General features: G+C 43.0%; 1 protein-coding gene across 2 annotated transcripts in view; it reads left to right on the top strand.

Annotated features, from left to right (window-relative positions):
• Clint1 (clathrin interactor 1) overlaps positions 1–15,685 on the top strand; it is a 54,578-nt gene extending 38,893 nt beyond the window's left edge. Inside the window, exons 7-12 of one of the 2 annotated variants that reach the window (XM_008767689.3) lie at positions 87–333; positions 1,382–1,451; positions 8,314–8,388; positions 11,150–11,436; positions 12,804–13,008; positions 14,016–15,685. In XM_008767689.3, the coding sequence (XP_008765911.2) occupies positions 87–333; positions 1,382–1,451; positions 8,314–8,388; positions 11,150–11,436; positions 12,804–13,008; positions 14,016–14,362 (1,231 nt within the window). In that variant the 3' untranslated portion in view covers positions 14,363–15,685. The remainder of the gene's footprint in view (positions 1–86; positions 334–1,381; positions 1,452–8,313; positions 8,389–11,149; positions 11,437–12,803; positions 13,009–14,015) is intronic. The other variant, NM_001415157.1, reaches the window with a different exon arrangement.
• The last annotated feature ends 766 nt before the right edge of the window (positions 15,686–16,451 follow it).

Genomic DNA, 16,451 nt, shown 5'->3' on the forward strand with positions numbered 1-16,451 from the left:
GAAATTCCTTCCCTCAAATCGCTAAGGACTCCTTCTTACAGTATTCCCAAGCCTTATTACATTGTTTCATTTTTAATATCTTTTAGTGACAGCGATGAGGAAAAGAAAGCAAGGAGAGGCAGGTCTCCCAAAGGTGAATTCAAAGATGAAGAGGAGACGGTGACGACGAAGCACATCCACATCACACAGGCCACAGAGACCACCACCACCCGGCACAAGCGCACAGCAAACCCTTCCAAAACCATCGATCTTGGAGCAGCAGCACATTACACAGGGGACAAAGCCAGCCCAGATCAAAACGCTTCAACCCACACGCCTCAGTCATCAGCGAAGGTGTGGACAACACGGGTCTACACAGCATGTTTGCCTTATTCTTGTACACCGTTTTCAGAATTCTTGCCATAGTCAGCTGGGGCCTTTTAATCAGTCATATCAATTATAGATCATCTGGCAGGCCCTGCTCAGTCACTAATAACGAGATCTCTTTAAGACACCTGTCACAGTGCTGAGTGACTGTCTCTGTACTTTGCTGAGATGTAGAAATGGCACTGCCATGCACATGGGGAGGTTGTGAATCCTAGGTAGCCTGTCTGCCCCTATCTCATACCAGCAGCACGGCTAATCTGGACAACAGTCACGAGGGAAAGCATGGGAGCCCTTTTTTTTTTTTTCTTTTTTTTTTTTTTTTTCTTTTCTTTTTTTTTCGGAGCTGGGGACCGAACCCAGGGCCTTGTGCTTGCTAGGCAAGCGCTCTACCACTGAGCTAAATCCCCAACCCCATGGGAGCCCTTGAAAGGCTGAAGAAATGGTAGAGAGCAGGGAGGCACTGAAACGGGCTTGCTGTGAAGCACATTGTTTTCCAGATTGAGGGGAGGACAATGAGAAGTGAGGTAGAAGAAAATTCAGATGTTGGAACTTGGTTTGGTCATGCTTGCCTGTAGTTTCAGCACTTAGGAAGCTAAGGCAGTAGGATTCGGTTCAAGACCACCTAGGGCAAGACCATGTTTTGCGAGGGGTTGGGAAAGGGTGCCTTGCTTCACTGGACCACACGAGACAGCTCACAACACCTGCGATGTACATACCTCCACTTGTAGAGATCTGGTGCCACCTTTGTGTGCAGACATGCACACATATGTGTTCCCTTAATACAGTGTTTTAAGACTATTTTTTAAAAAGCACATTTGGGGAAAAAAGACATATCCATTAGGATTTCACGGTGCTTGTTATGTGAAGAGTGATTTGATGATTGCTCCTCCTCCATAAGGATTCAAGGCCAGTTACTTCTTTTAGAAATCTCAATCTAGCCTTGTTGAGATGATTACTGTATCTCTGTCAGTTCTGGAGGTCTTTGTAACCTTGCTCGTTGTTTCCGCTGTTTCAGCCATCCGTGCCGAGCAGCAAGTCATCAGGGGACCTCGTTGACCTGTTTGATGGCAGTGGCCAGACAACAGGTAAGCTTGACAGTGGCTGCTTCTTTCCAGAAACTATGGTTCTGTTTTCTTGCTTTTTTGTTCTTTTGGGTTTCTTTTTAGTGCTATATGAAAAATGTAATTAAAAGAAGAAAATTCTAGTTGGGTATAGTAGTGCACACCTTTAATCCTAGCACTTGGGAAGCAGAGGCAGGTGGATCTCTTGAGAGTTCAAGGCTAGCTTGGTCTACATAGTGGGTACCAAGACAGCCAGGGCTATGAGGGGAGATAAACAATTAACCAGGTATAGTTATGCAGTCATGCAGTCCTGTAATCATTGAGAAAGGTCACGGATTTAAGGCCAGCTTGTACAAAGAGACATTGTCTCAAAATAAAACCTAAAAAGAGTTTGGGGATATAGTTTATTAGTAGAGCATTTGCCAAGCATTTGTGTGACTCTGGATTCTTCAGTCCTACAGAAATACTTCCTGGGTTTGCTAATGTGACATTAACGAGCGTTCTCTGCTATTTGGAGAGAGTTAGTTGACTGCCTAACAGAGAGAAGGTGATAATTTGATAGCCCCCCCCCCCCCCGATTTCTTTGATGCCCATAAGTGAGTCTGAGGGGTTACCTTGGCTTTCTTGGTCTTGCATGCATATACCATTTCTCAAAGCTTTGAAAGGATTTCACCCAGTTTTAAACATTCTGACATTTGGGCCCTGGGAGGAAAACTATTGGTTGTAGTCAGCAAGTATCAGTGAATGGTAAACCTGACCTCAGATTACCGTGGCAGGTCTCAGCTTACAGGGCTTCCTCTCCATACTGCCCATTCCTTCAGAGTCTAATATGCTTATGACGTCTTTCACAAAGATTTTGGAGACTTTGTTTGCATGTTTAAGCTGTTAAGATACGTTTTGTAGATGTGAAAATTTACATTAATATTCACTTTTAAATTTTTCTTTTATAAAAATGTGTTACTCTGCATGTTTTCCTGACATGCCCTAAAGCATCCTTATGATTGTCAAAGCAGATCTGTTCATTACTTCTTTTTCGAGTGTGCTGACCCAGACACTAGTCGGATGCTTAAAATGGAATTCTTAGGGCTTGGAAAAGTCAAATAAAGGAAGTAGTGGGTAGTCAAAGGGCAGTAGTTATAAGCATGCTGGGTGCTGTGGAGGGAAGGGCATTGTGTGAATATGTGTGTAGCTCCTCACCAACCAAGTGCATCATAAGAGGGCTGTGCCCCTGCTGGAGTGCACAAACCTGTGGCTACAGTTCTTAGCAAGCAAGAGTCGAGAGGATCTCCTGGCCTGAGGCGTTCCAGAGCAACCTGGCACCATACCCAGATCTGTCGGAAGAGAGAGTGAGAAAGGGTTTCTTCCTGGTGGTCTCAACATGTGCTAGATTTTGAGTAACTCCTAATAACTTGTTTGCAAGTAAATTGATACCGGAGGATTGCACTTGATGATTGGTCTCAATAAACTACTGTACCCCCAATAGAAATGGCTCAAGATAAGAGCTTTTTAAAGATAGTTTTTCTGAGGCTGTTTAAAGTTGATTATAATCAAAATGTAGATCAGCAGGATATGGGTTGAACTAATGTGCAAAGTGCAGCTGTTCTTCAAGTTGTGTGTAAATAATTCTCAAAAGCAAAACTGTTTTTGGACTTGCTTGTTTGCTTTAAGCACAAGTCCGTGATAGAAATTATTTTTCACAGACACCTTAGTGATTATAAAATCACCAGTTCCTTTCTTGTCTTTCTTTCATGCTGTCATGAAGGTACTGGCCTAGGAATAAACTTTGGAAGGCATCTGGTTTGACCCAGTTCTGAGATCCTTCTATAAGTGTCCTAAAATTACTTGTGACCTAGAGAGACTGCCATACTCAGAATGACAGAAAGCCACCTGGGTTGTTTAAACAACTGATGTGTATTGTCTTTGTATATTTAAGATTTGAACTATAGTATGAACTGGTAGTTAGCATACAACCATGTAATGTAGACATAGTGTCAGAGAGTGTCAGTTATTTTGAACTTCCTGGCATGAAATATTGAAAGGCTCTGTTTATGCATCTGTGGAACAGTGGAAGAACTAAATAACTGGAAAGTCAGCTGTGTGGGCGTGGCCTTCCTCCTTTGTGATCCCAAGATTACTTTGAACAGAAAATTACTTTGGGCAGAAAAAAACCTTTGAATGGTTTTTTTCCTCTGGTGTAAATGGTAGACTGACTTACATACATACAGCAGTTAATAGAGTAACTGAGGCAGAATCTAAATGAAATCCGGAAGGTTTCTTGCCCTTAAAATTTAGCTTAATAATATCCCTAAAGCAACTGTACATAGCTTGACATCAGAATTACTTTTTAATAACTTCGTTTGAAATATATATATTTAACTGTAGATCTTAAATGAAGTTCTGCTACAGAAGGAAGTTAGATTTAAATATTAGCACTTGCACATGTGAGTGTGAAAGGATCTGCCAGATGTGTGTGTGTGTGTGTGTGTGTGTGTGTCTGTCTGTCTGTCTGTCTGTCTTTACATCTTGGTTGCTAGCACTTTAAAGAATATCTGCTAAAATCTGAAGACTATCTGACCAAATTCACAACTGCATATGTGAAAGCCAGGCTGCATATCATCTTGTTCTTGAGATTGTTTTGGTAAATGCTCCATCGTAATCTCCTGTACAGTCTCCTAAGGCAATGCTTTAGCGCCTCCTACATAAACAGCTCATGTCTACTGGAACATTTTCCTAAGTCAGTGCTGGAAAATAGGTATTAAAATTAGAAACTAAGCCAACCAAAAATAGAATGCTAAAAACCATTCCATTTCTCTTTTAGTGAGTCAACCTTGTAGGTTTTGTCCCTTTGTGAATAAGGAATTTAGGTCTTAACTTACTGTCCTATAAGCTGTATGTCTCTTGAGTAAGAGTGGGGAGAAACATGTCAGCAGTACAACGAGAAAAACTGTGTTAATAGGGCTTAGTACAAAACAGGGTTTCTCTGTGTAGCCCTGGCTGTCCTGGAACTCATTCTGTATACCAGACTGGCCTCGAACTCTGAGATCTTCTTGTCTCTGCCTCATCAGTGCTCAGATAAAAGGCCTGCACTGCCCTCCCATGTGCCAAGATTAAAAACAGTTTTTGTTTTTGTTTTTTTTTTTTTTTTCCGGAGCTGGGGACCGAACCCAGGGCCTTGCGCTTCCTAGGCAAGCGCTCTACCACTGAGCTAAATCCCCAACCCCTAAAAACAGTTTTTTAAGGGCTGAAATTTATTCATTATCCTTTGAACCTAGCTGCATTTTAATGTGGATTGGAAGCACTGTGGGGCAGCCTTAGTGCATCATCTTTCATTCGAGTGGAAGTTGTCTTTAAGCTGTGTTTACTGGAAGTTGTTAGTGGCTTTTTTCACTGATGATAATGGTGATGATGATGATGACAATGACAACGATGATAACTTTTTAAATGTGGAAAACAATTGATTTGCCCCAAATTAAATATACAACGGTAACTTAAAATTTTTAGCGAATATTATTTGTAATTTTTTTTTCTTTTTTTCGGAGCTGGGGACCGAACCCAGGGCCTTGTGCTTGCTAGGCAAGCGCTCTACCACTGAGCTAAATCCCCAATCCCCTTGTAAAATGTTTTTAAGATGAGACTTTGCCTTGTAGCCCAGGCGGCCGCACGTCTGCTCCTGCTACATTGGCCTCCTAGCTGCTCAGGGGACCTTTGCACACTGCCTCCCAGGTAGACTTCAGCACTTGTTGTGTGCAAAGCTTTTGGCCTCTGGTTGATGGCAGCTCGTCTTCTGACCTTCCCTTCTGCTTGTCTCCAGCAGCACTTGCTGTGAGTCACACACTGTAGTCATTTAACCAAGTGATCTCTGTTTTCTGTACTTCAGGTCTTTTAGCTTGAGGTTTTCCTAAATTCTTTTGTGTTCCAAATAGAAGTAGCCCTGCCTTCCGGTCTTTGGGAGGAAAGAACCTCATTACCTTTGGAGTACTGTGTTTGAACGCGTATTTTATAGGCCAGTTCTGACTTTGAGGTTGGTGCTCTGGGTTCCTTTTGTTCTCTAGTGGAGACATTTGTTCTTGCTGATTGTTTAAAAACTAGTCACTTACTTTCTATATGTTAGGACTCCTCAGGTTTTATTGCACTGGATTAAACTTAGTGTGCGGTTTTTCATTTGTATTTCAAGCACTGGAAAATTCACAGTCCCAGCTGGTTAGGAGATAAATAACCTCCTTGCTGGGGAGAGGCAGATGGGTTTGGTTTGTTTGTAATGACAGCAGTCGTGTGGGAATCTGCACGAATGGCAGCAGTGGCCTTCCCCGTGCAGCACACTTTGATGGGCTTCTCTGTACCTCCTTAGAGGTGATGTGGGAAGAGCGGAGAATAGGCACTGGCATTGAGTTAGTGCATCATTGTGCCTGTCCCTCCTAGGAGAAACTTGCCCGATTAGAAATGGGTTTTTAATTTCTGAGAGGCTTCTGACAGCTAAAGGTGGTTTTGTGGTGCTTCAGAAAATGTCTGCGCCAGAGAACATGCATACCCAGTCTCGCTGCTCCTTCCTGAAGTCATGCAGAAACCAAGCTGCATGTGCCTGTGAACGTGTGATGTGTACAGTCGATATGTGGGTGGGAGAAGGGGAAGATTGAAGTACCACAGTCAGGAAAAGCTTCTTAAAATCTGTTCCTCACTGCTTTATCTTCAGCATGGACTCTTCTTTGTAACTTGGACTAGTTCAAATTTGAAGGTCTGTACTTGGCTTAGCATGAAATTTCCTCCCTGTTGTTTATTCACTGCTTAGATGAAGCAAATTAATATAATCTGTTTTTAGATCCTTTCCTGTTAATAGGAATTAGTATTCTATTTGCAGTATACATTATCAAAATGTTTGAGGTAAGGAACAGAAGACAATCATAGATTAAGCGCCAGCTCTCTGCGGCATTCATTTCCCTGTTTTTATTAACGTGTGCTTGTCTGGGATATGCACGTTCAGCTCGCTGCTCTTTGTGCTCCTAGCATTTTATCATGTTCCGTGTGCCTGTAAGAAAGCAAAAAACAAATGGCTTTGACACTGTGCTTTGGATGAATTGTGAAGTAGCCTCATGAGCTCTTGGGTCAGTAGTGGCAGAGCCCGTGGTTGGCACTGGCTGGCTGCTGGGAGGACGTGTCAGTAAGTGTGGTGATGGAGAATGGGGACAGAAGAAAGTATTAGTTGTGTCTGCTGATAGTTGACTACATAAGTGCACATTAAAAAGAAAAAGCAACAGACGCGTATGGAAAACTGATTCTTCCTTTATTGAGCTGGCCATCTAAGAAGGGGTGGGGGGTTACACTTTAATTAACCCAGCTGAGTGGAGCAGATGGGGTAGAATGTCTCGCAGTGATAAAACAATTCAGAAATGGCACCAGATGTTGGAGGCTGTCCCTGGTGGTGTTTGAGTGCTGCCCAGATGTTGCAGTCCCACCTGGCAAGTTCTAAGCACTGCAGGCTAAGCAGCTGTGATGTAACCTGTGCAGCGTTCGTAGAACACTAAAGCACTCTGTTGAGCTGCTGCTCCAGACTTCTCAGGTTCTGGCCTCTCAGGTCTTTGGCTTTAAGGACAGAAAACAAAGCCAGCAGCTTAAAGTTTTAGATCTGTGATTTGTTAATCACTTATGTAAAAGAAAGTAATACTAACACTTAAAACACACTGTAATACACACTGTTGATAAAAGTAAATCTCTCACTGTACTGTTTATAAATACAGACTGTGCATAGGAGATTGACCTAGTGGCTGTGATTTTGCCATTTTACAAAGAGCTATTCAGTAGTAGTAAAAAGGGCTGACAGGGTGGCTCACATTACACAACATGATGACCTGAGTTTTTCCTTGGGTTGAGACCTGTGACTTCTGCATGTATATTATGTCATAGCATGTGTACAAGAGCCACACACACACTAATAATAATAATAGTAGTAGTAGTAGTAGTAGTAGTAGTAGTAGTAGTAGTAGTAGTAGTAGTAGTAATATAGCAAAGAGCTGATTTTTTTCTTGGTGTATTAGAGAAAAGTATTTAATCCTTTGTGAGAGAACAAGTGGGAAAGCATCCTCCCAGCGGATAGTCTCACCCGGAGGTCTCTCCCACTCTCTGTGCACAATGATTTTTATGCACACCAACTTTAAGTTTGACATATGGGGGGCAGGAGAGACTGTTCAGTGGTTAAGGACACATACTGCTTTTGCAGAGAACCCAAGTCCAGTTCTTAGTACCCATGTCACAGTATCCTACAACTCCAGTTCCAAGGAGACCCTATACCTTCTACTGATCTTGGGCACCTGCATACATTTGGCATATACTCACACAGCACACACATGCACATAAATAAAAGTAAACATGTTTTTAATTTTGAATTGTACAGCCTCCCCACCCCTTTGTGTCTATGTGACTGTCTGGTTCTTTGTTTTATGTTCATTGTTTTTCTGGTGTTAACTCTGACAGGGAATTTTTTTTCTTTAGAAACCTAACATGCAATGTGAAGCTGCCTTCAGAATGACTATTCTGACTGTATAGAACTTCACTGACACATACAGAGTTTGGGTGGTTCAGCATATGATTTCATTCATATATAAATGTCAGATACGTAATCTATATGTATGTACACATATGTGATAATATATGTAATATATAATGTGTATGTAAAATAAAGTTTTAAAAGACCGGAAGAGGAAATGTCAAAAGGCCTGAGAATCCAAGAAGGATGGCAGAGAGAGCAATGAGAGAGTAGGTCATTCTCTCTGTGTGTGTGGTAGGCCTCTCCTGTTGCTTACTTTTGTGTGTTGCTTAAAAAGGGTTCCTGTTTAAAGTTGCTGTAATTCTTCCACGACTCCGGCGTTTCAAACACCCCCTTCTTGCCTTCTAGGAGGAGCAACTGACTTATTCGGGGGATTTGCCGACTTTGGCTCTGCTGCTGCATCGGGCAGTTTCCCTTCCCAAGGTATGAGGTGCTTTGTGAAAAGTTATCAGAAAAGTTATAGCCAGAGCCACTAATCAGCTTTATTAATCCTTATAGGATTTATCATTTCATAATTCCCAATCAATTTATCCACAAGATATTTATTGGGCCAGGGTCTTAGGTATCCCAGATGAATTAACTTAGTTGTATACTAAACTATGCCACAAAAACTACCTGTATTCATAATATTCTTGTTTAGTCTTGCTAGGGTGAGTGTAAGGACACAGGATCTTACTTTAGAGCAAAAATGTAGTAACCGTATCTTGTTTACCATAGTTGACCTGATTTTCCAGGAATGCAAAATGGCAGCTGTCTCAAAACTAAGGGTGAACACCGCCTGCCGTGGCTCCTCCTCTAGTTGGTTTGTCTATAGGGGTAGGTGAGGTGCAGACTAAGGTCCTTATGTCTTTCCCCGAAGGTGGCGAGAGAGTGGTCATGTTTTTTCATAGACTCTGGGTTGTCTACAGTGTGAGAGACCGCTATAAAAACAGCTACAGGAGTCAGAAGCATGAGGCAGGGGCTCGGGCAAATGTTATGTAATTCAGTTCACATACACCATTGCTGATAAAATAACCTGGATTGAGTTTACCTGGTGGGGAGTTAGAGAGACAAGTGCGTAGCTTTGAGTATGGTTTGTATTATTTTGACAATCTCCCTCTATAAAATCCCAAAACTAGAGTTGTTACGTAATTAAACTGCTTCATTCTGGGACTGCAGCACCATCCTAAGGCTGGTGCCTTACTGTGGGCACATCAAAGTGGCAGGTAGACATGGCCTAGCCACACAGGCTTCCTGGTAATCCTGGGTGCCTTTATGTATATGAAGTTGTCTAGTATGCAAATAACTTGAATATATTAGTGCAGCCTTCGCATACATCTCTATCTGTGTATGTGTGATTAATGCAGTCTCATCACCACCGCACAGGTGCTGAACCCACAGCAATGATTAATCATTTCTGAACAGTGCTGGCCCCACTAGGAAGCTCGTCCTTGCATGATCAATCATCCCAGGACTGAGTTTTCAGATGGGGCAGCATGCTTTGCCCTGGTTCCACCCTCACTCTGCTTAATGGATCCTACAAATGGCAAATCAGGGAGAGTGTATGTTCACTCAGCAGCCTTACAGAGAATGGGCTTAAAACACTGAATGTCAAGAACTAATTTAGAATGGTCACTGCAGTGACTTGTAAAGAGTAATAGGTTCCAGTAAGACCCTGAGTAAAGAGTAATAGCCCACTCCTACATGTCCTGTGGACAGAGTTTGGGGTTTCTCTCCCGAGGATGATAGTGTGCTGTATGCAGCTTTTCCAGAGGCCAGACACAACATTCTGTATTGTGAACTCACTTGGACTGTCCAGGTTAATCCAGCATAATAATATCAAACCTCAGATGATGACACGTATGCTATTATCTATCTTTCCAGTGTAGATTGAAGAGTTGGGCCCAGAGGAGCTTAGCTGGCTAGCTCAGGCTTGACTTTTTTTTTTTTTTTTTAAGATTTATTCATTTATTATATATAAGTACACTGTCGCTGTCTTCAAACACACCAGAAGAGGGCATCAGATCTCATTACAAATGGTTGTGAGCCACCATGTGGTTGCTGGGAATTGAACTCATGACCTCTGGAAGAGCAGTCAGTGCTCTTAACCGCTGAGCCATCTCTCCAGGCCCAGGCTTGACTTCTTAATAGTTTGTCTCTGGAATGCATAGCTCAGGTTGCCGTCCTGAAGTGTGAGCTTTCCATTACCGTGCGAGGGTGATAGAGAAGACTGCCTTGGAGGAAGCATGTTTGGCTCACAGTTTCAGAGGCTCCATGGCCAGCAGGTTCCTGCTTGTGGGCCTGGGGTAGAAAGGCTACTGTCCTTAGAATGGAAACAGAGAGGCTACCAGGAAGGGCCAAATGTGCCCTTCAAAGGCACACTCTTCCTCCGGGCTGGCCCCACCTCCTAATGGCCTACCCTGTCTGAACTCATCTAGACTGGCCTACTGACAGACTTAGCACAACTGTCACCCAGGTGTTCCTCTGTGTTGCAGACTGCTCACCAAGCCTTTAATACCTGCCCCTTCAGCTTGCATTTCAAATTCAAATTAGTAAGAGTTCCCCTTGGTTTTTATTGAAATACACTGAGCAGTCAGCATACTGAAGATTGATCTTAGTAGTAGCCCATGTATAGTCAGTGAGAACAAGAACAGAGAGAGACCTCCTAACAAGTGTATTAAATGCTCACACTTCATTTTATTAACTTCTTATTCTCCGTGGTTTGTTTTGTTCTTATTAAATTATAGATCATGAATGTGAGACTTTGCCAATTACGTAGGTATAAATTGCAGGCTGGTTTCTCTTTGAACCTTCTAAATGATGAACAAAGATGGGATTCTAATTGTGGAGTACCTCCCCATTCCCATAAGAAGTTAACCCGTATAGAATTTTCTCCTTTTTCTGAGTTCCATGTGTTTAGTTAATGCAGACTTTGTTGTGTGGTTTCGTGATGCTTTTTGTGTATCATGCACAGGCCTGCCAAGAGGTGGGCTTTACTTTGAGAGTTCTAACTTTTCTTTGCCACCTTGTAATGCTCTTGTAATATTCATGAGGAAGGATCATGTCCAGATGGAGATGGAGCCCGTAGATGTTAACCTGCGTGGACTCCCATCAACTTCAATTAGTTGCAGTTCATGTAGCTTACGTTTGCTCTGGGCACTTCAGAGTGCCTCTCACCCTTGTCCTCTTTCTGTCTCGGTAACAGCAACAAGTGGGAATGGAGACTTTGGTGACTGGAGTGCCTTCAACCAAGCCCCATCAGGCCCTGTTGCTTCTGGTGGTGAGCTCTTCGGCAGTGCCCCACAGCCTGCTGTAGAACTCATCAGTGGTTCACAGCCAGCTTTAGGCCCACCTCCTGCTGCCTCAAACTCTTCAGATCTCTTTGATCTTATGGGCTCATCCCAGGCAACCATGACGTCTTCCCAGAGTATGAATTTCTCTCTAATGAGCACTAACACTGTGGGACTTGGTTTGCCCATGTCAAGATCACAGGTAAGATGTCTGTTTCCCTTGGGAATTGTTACTTACACCTACTAATATGTCTAATATATTGATGGGTTAATGTAAGACAGCAAGAACCCCACTTCCACCGCCATAGTCCAGCGTGGGCTTAAACACCTTAGGTGGTGCAGGGCTGCGCAATAGGAGTGAGAGGCCGTGCCTGTGTTGTAGGTTGCACCTTTCACCCACTGTGTCTTTTGCATGTTCTGAAGGCAGGGCAGTCTTACCTATGCGGGTCACTACCAGTTGGTATTCAGTTATGTTTAAACATTGATTTGGGGGGAAATAGATATGTTGTTTGACTCATGGGAAATAGTCAATAAACTGGTGTGTTTGGATGGTTTTGTATCACTGTGCATCGTTGCTCAAGTATAAAGTCTAGTGATGACTGATACCCAGTTCCCAGCTTGTTGGCGCCCTTCATTTTAAAAAAGGAAAAGTCACGAGTTTTTAAATTCACACTTTTAGAGTCAACAGTAGCTTAGACTTGAACATAGTTGGAAAGTATCTGAGTTATACCTGGGATTTGCTAGTTAGGACTGAGTGATAAGTTTCTGATGCTAATTATTCATTTCAATGTATTGATCCTGTCTTTGGGGTTTTGGAAGGTCAAGGAAGAGAAGAAGAGCAGAAAGGTGACTGAGGGCCAGTGACATTCTTTCAGCCACTGTTTTGTCCCTGACCCTTCATCTTGGTAGACTTCTCACTTCTCATCTCCCATTCCTTTTTTTTCTTTCCTTTAAGAATCATCCTTAGTAGCCACATGCACCTCTGCTTCTTCTTCCTGAATGTCTTCCTTGTCAGTCCTCACTGTTTCAAGAGCCATTGACGGTGCCCACTGCAGGCAGTGGTGGTGCACAGAGCCAGGAAGCACTTGTCAGATCCTGGGCCAGACATTGGCAGCTTGATGGCCTGGGCTTTATAGCATGAGCGGCAGACCTGCATGCTGTGTTGTAAGGACAGCGTTTCTCCTGTCCTCTGGCTTCAGTCGTGTTAACCCAGCTAGTGGGGCTCTGCCCTGTCCAGGCTCTGCCCTTCAGCTTGTACTCAGTAACTGCTTTCCTGGGGCGGGGAGCTGTGTTAACATGAAGTTGGTTATTGTCCAGGGCGTTTTTCAGAGAGAGTGGCTTCTACAGGACCGAGCATTGGGTTATGGGATAATGGGACCCAGTGTCCAGAAAGGCCTGTTAAGACCAGGAGTGGATCAGTGAGCGGGATGTAAAGTGGATGAGTAAAAAGAAGCACCTTGGCGTTGAAGTCGTTAGTGTAAGGCATCCATGCTTATCTGATTCTCTGAAGTTGTTGTTGATAACTGAGCAGCTGGCACCTCATTTCTAGAGCGTCCTTTTCTCTTCCAGCCTCTGCAGAATGTTAGTGCAGTGCTGCAGAAGCCTAACCCTCTCTATAATCAGAATGCAGATATGGTCCAGAAGTCGGCCAGCAAAACCCTGCCCTCTACTTGGTCTGACCCCAGTGTCAACATCAGCCTAGACAACTTACTACCTGGTATGCAGCCTTCTAAGCCCCAGCAGCCATCGCTTAACACAATGATTCAACAACAGAGTAAGTCAGTCAAATGCCCCTGTCTGTGTTTCATATATTTTGCCCTGACTACAGGGCTTGTTCAAGCATTAAAATAACAACAGATAAATATACTGGGCACGGGCCAGGGTGTGTGTGAAGATAACCACATTCACCTAAGAGCTTTCTGCTTAGTGTTTACTCGACACCCTTCCCACTGTCATACTTGACTCTGTAATATGCTCCTGGTGTGATATGATTTATGAGTTCAAGGACAGCTGAACTGCATGGAGAGACTGTTAAGTGCCCGGGCAGTGAGATGCAGCTCAGGGGCACAGGTCTTACCAGCGTCCCTCAGCAGTGGACTCTCCACAGTGCTCCAAGGCAGAGAGTAGCTCTCCCAGAATCACTGTACAGCTGTTTCTGCAAACCACGAAGAAGAAACAAACAAAACCATGTGACTCCCGGGATCGAGGACCCGGCCTCCCGGCTGTTCTTTTCTCTCAGAATGCTGTGAGAAAAGCCCACACCACCTTTGAATGGGTGAATGGATGTCTGTCTGTGCTGTTATCTTTCTTGCTCTTCTCACTTAACAGCACAAATATGAGGAATTTGTTCCTGTGTTGAACATTGTCAGAAAAAAAACGATTTTTAGATTATCTCCTCATACCAGTGTATAGCTTCTATTGTTGGTCGTTTTAAATTATTTTCATCTTAAATAGAATTAAATTTGTATACATTCTATACAATTGTTTTCTTCTTACAACACTGAGTCAAAGAATGTAAACTTTTTAAGGCTTTTGGTAGACCCTGACTTCGTACAGCTTGTTGGGTGGGATTCAGCAATGGATTTTGTAGGAATGTTTGGGGTCCTGGGTTCTTACTGTTTCTACATCCCTAGGAGACCAGGCCAACATCCACTGAATATTTGTTGGATGTAACCAGGGCAGATTAATTGACTTACTGGGTATTGACAAGTTAGAGAAACATGTCATGTTTTTCTGCTCTGTAAATCTTTACTGAAGTCATGTCCCCCTTTCTTCCGGTAGATATGCAACAGCCTCTGAATGTGATGACTCAAAGCTTCGGAGCCGTGAACCTCAGTTCTCCATCAAACATGCTTCCTGTCCGGCCACAAACTAACCCTCTGATGGGGGGACCCATGCCTATGAACATGCCCGGTGTAATGACGGGCACCATGGGAATGGCCCCTCTGGGGAACACCGCAGGGATGAGCCAGGGCATAGTGGGCATGAACATGAACATGGGGATGTCGGCCTCGGGGATGGGCTTGACAGGCACCATGGGAATGGGGATGCCCAGCATGGCCATGCCGTCTGGAACTGTGCAGCCCAAGCAAGATGCCTTTGCAAACTTTGCCAACTTTAGTAAATAAAAGGTTGTAACGGAGCGAGTGGAAGAAGCCTCTGTAGCTGCAATAGGTGATGTTGGGCTGGAAGATGCTAAGCAGTTCCCTTTTCTTTCATCAGTTAATTAAATAACCACATAAAGAACCAAAAAGGCTGCTGTTTCAGAAGCGATGCAAGAGCACTTCAGACGAGGCAGTCAGGATCGGTTTCCCCAGTGAAGATACATACGCTCCTAATGGGGCGAGGGGGCACGAGAGCCTCTCTGTCAGAGAGCATGTGTCCCAGCGTAGTCTGTGGGAGGACTGGCATGGATGGGGCTGAGTAAGTGTGCTTCACTCTCTAACTTTATACTTTCTCTCCCTGAGGAACTTGATTTTCTGTCCCTCAGTCGCCTTGTCATGATTGGGTCTGTTCCTTTACTACCACTCTCAAGTCCATGTATGAAATCATTAAAGTTGGGTGATCAGTTTTTTATAAAAATATATATTTTTGTCCAAAAAAAAGGCATACCTATGTGATTATGGCTGAGTCAGAGGTAACTGGATGTGTGTACTTTGCCAGGCTCCAGCAGTGCTGCTACCCACCATCTGAGTCTGCATGGAATCCACCCTCTTCCCGCAGGCAGCGGGCAGTGGCTGTGAGGCTTCCCATTGCCCGTGCAGCCCGGGGAAAGCCTTCCTCAGGGCCGCTCTGCGGTTTCCCTAACAGAGGAGAAGGAAGACCATGTGTTGTTTGTTTGTAGCAGTTGTTCATTGCCCTTTGCAGCGACTGACTTGGCAAAGCTGCTTCCTGTGTGTATCCTTGGAGCCATCATTCAAGTCAGAAACAGTCAAAAGAGAAAAATATTTATTTTTATCTTTTTTGGTGTCTTTTCAAAAAATTGAAAGGTAAAAATACATTAAAACCTTAAGTTAATGTACATGTTAGGACTCAGCAACGTTCACATTTAGATTTTATACCGTATTTGTTTTGTTTGCGTTTTGAGTGTAATACCGCATTAGCAATATGGTTCCAATAGAAGTTCGATATATATTATTAAAGGAGACCTGTAGCAGTCAGAGATTTTATTGATTTAATGACAAATAAAGGAAATTAATTAAATGTTTTTTTTTTCCTGCTGTGATTCTGCATTAAGCTCACATGAAAATCATGATTCTAGAGTTTGGAATGCAAAATTAAATGTTTCAACCTCAAGCTGGGAATATTTTTTAAAATAAATACTATAAGTATCAAATTATTATCTCCCCCACTTTATGTTGAAATTTTTTTTATTGAATTGGTACAAGTTTGTTTCCATTGTATTCATGATGTTCTGTTCTATATAACATTAAAACATTCATTAAAACCAACGTGGCCCTGCCTCTTCTCTCATCCACTAGACACAAGGCCATTGGGGGGAAATAATTATAATTTGGGCAAAGTAATTTTTATAAATAATTTAAAGTTATTTAATGACTTCTCTATTCTCTCCTATCAGGCTCTCCTGTCAGGAATTAAACATGAAGCAGCAGAGACACCGTGCTTGGCTCTGCTCCGCTCCGCTAATGTCCCATCTACAACATTTCTAATTAGGCAGAAATCCATGTACTTCAGCTAAGTGGGAAGGAAAAGTGATTCATTTGCTGAATAAGAGATGAGAGAGGGTGTAATTAGTCGACTGCGGTTTTTAATCTTTCAACAATTCTGTGTGTTTAAATTAGTTTCAAAGAATGGGAGCTTTCAACTGTTGTTACTTCAGAGTGGTCCAGCCAACCTCTGCTGGCAGAGGGGTAGGCTGTCTGCATTTACGATTGAACCCTGTAATCTTTACTTACTCTTAATTGAGAATTATGTCTTCACTTTCTCAAATATATATATAGTCCTTAAAGGAAGTAAATATTTCATACCTGAGCTTGTTTTGCTGCTGTTGTAATAGCTTCACAAACCAAAAAAAACAAAACAAAACAAAAAAAGCAGAATTAAAAATAGCCGTGTGAGTAGGGGCAGTGAGTAGAGGCATTTGCATGATGACCTGAGTTTAGGACCCACACAGTGGATGGAAAGAACCAAATCCCACAAGCTGTCCTCACACCTTCACAGACACCCACATCCATTCATAAGTGTGTACAAAGTGTG

The sequence above is a fragment of the Rattus norvegicus genome, chromosome 10 (genome assembly GCF_036323735.1).
Source record: "Rattus norvegicus strain BN/NHsdMcwi chromosome 10, GRCr8, whole genome shotgun sequence".
NCBI lineage: Eukaryota > Metazoa > Chordata > Mammalia > Rodentia > Muridae > Rattus > Rattus norvegicus.